The 773-nt window shown below is 48.0% G+C and overlaps 1 protein-coding gene across 1 annotated transcript; it reads right to left on the bottom strand.

Annotated features, from left to right (window-relative positions):
- Positions 1–313: 313 nt before the first annotated feature.
- Positions 314–565, bottom strand: H310_12214 (hypothetical protein; the record flags this gene model as incomplete). The annotated part of the gene is made up of 1 exon (XM_008879205.1): positions 314–565. One exon carries the CDS (start codon positions 563–565, stop codon positions 314–316), a length of 252 nt encoding a protein of 83 aa, XP_008877427.1.
- Between the last annotated feature and the right edge of the window lie 208 nt (positions 566–773).

Genomic DNA, 773 nt, shown 5'->3' with positions numbered 1-773 from the left:
CTTCCGTTGAGCTATTCTGTTGTATGAACAATCGTCAAGTACTTGACCTGGCCAGCGATCGCGCTGTTGGTCTCCACGTCGTTCGAGGTCAATTACGCGGCGCTGGGCGTGGAATACATGAGCGGGTAGCTAAAATCAGTAGCATCGGTCGGTTTGGATTGGATTTCTTTGAGTAATATGCGCGAGCGTCCCGCTAGCGATGTGGTTCTTTAAAGGCTAAACTCTGCCGTAACCGGTCAACGTTGAAGACATCATTCAGCGCCGCATTGACGCAGGTATGACCAACCGCATCATATTTGATTGATTACTCTCGTCACATTGAAGGGACCAATGAATCGTGGTACGAGCTTTGACTTCTCTCGCTTGTCGAGTGGCTGTACTGTACATGCTCTAACGGAATGCCGCGTGTAGCTAGCATGACCTTTTCACCGACTTTAAATTCCACTTCAGCTTTCTTAAGATCAGAGTATTCCTTTTGGCGGGCTTGAGCTTTTTCGAGGTTGTACAGGGCCATCTTTTGCAACTCCTTGCGTCGCTCAGCAAAGTTCTTTCCATACTCGTTCATCGCCAATACGTCATTCAACACCGAAGCTTTCTGCCAGTATCAACGTCAAAGTGGGTCCCGTCGATGTTTGTACAAGTCCTTGATGAGCATGTATATAATATATACATGGCTCCGAGATGCTCTGTCCAGTCGTGACCCAAAGAGGACACTTGGCAACGTAGAGCATCCTCTAATGTTCGGTTTTGCCGTTCTGTGGCTCCATCACTTT

Source organism: Aphanomyces invadans, assembly GCF_000520115.1.
Source record: "Aphanomyces invadans strain NJM9701 unplaced genomic scaffold supercont1.37, whole genome shotgun sequence".
Lineage (NCBI taxonomy): Eukaryota > Oomycota > Saprolegniomycetes > Saprolegniales > Verrucalvaceae > Aphanomyces > Aphanomyces invadans.
Note: the sequence above shows the minus strand (reverse complement) of the source record. Positions and strands in the feature narration are given on the sequence as shown.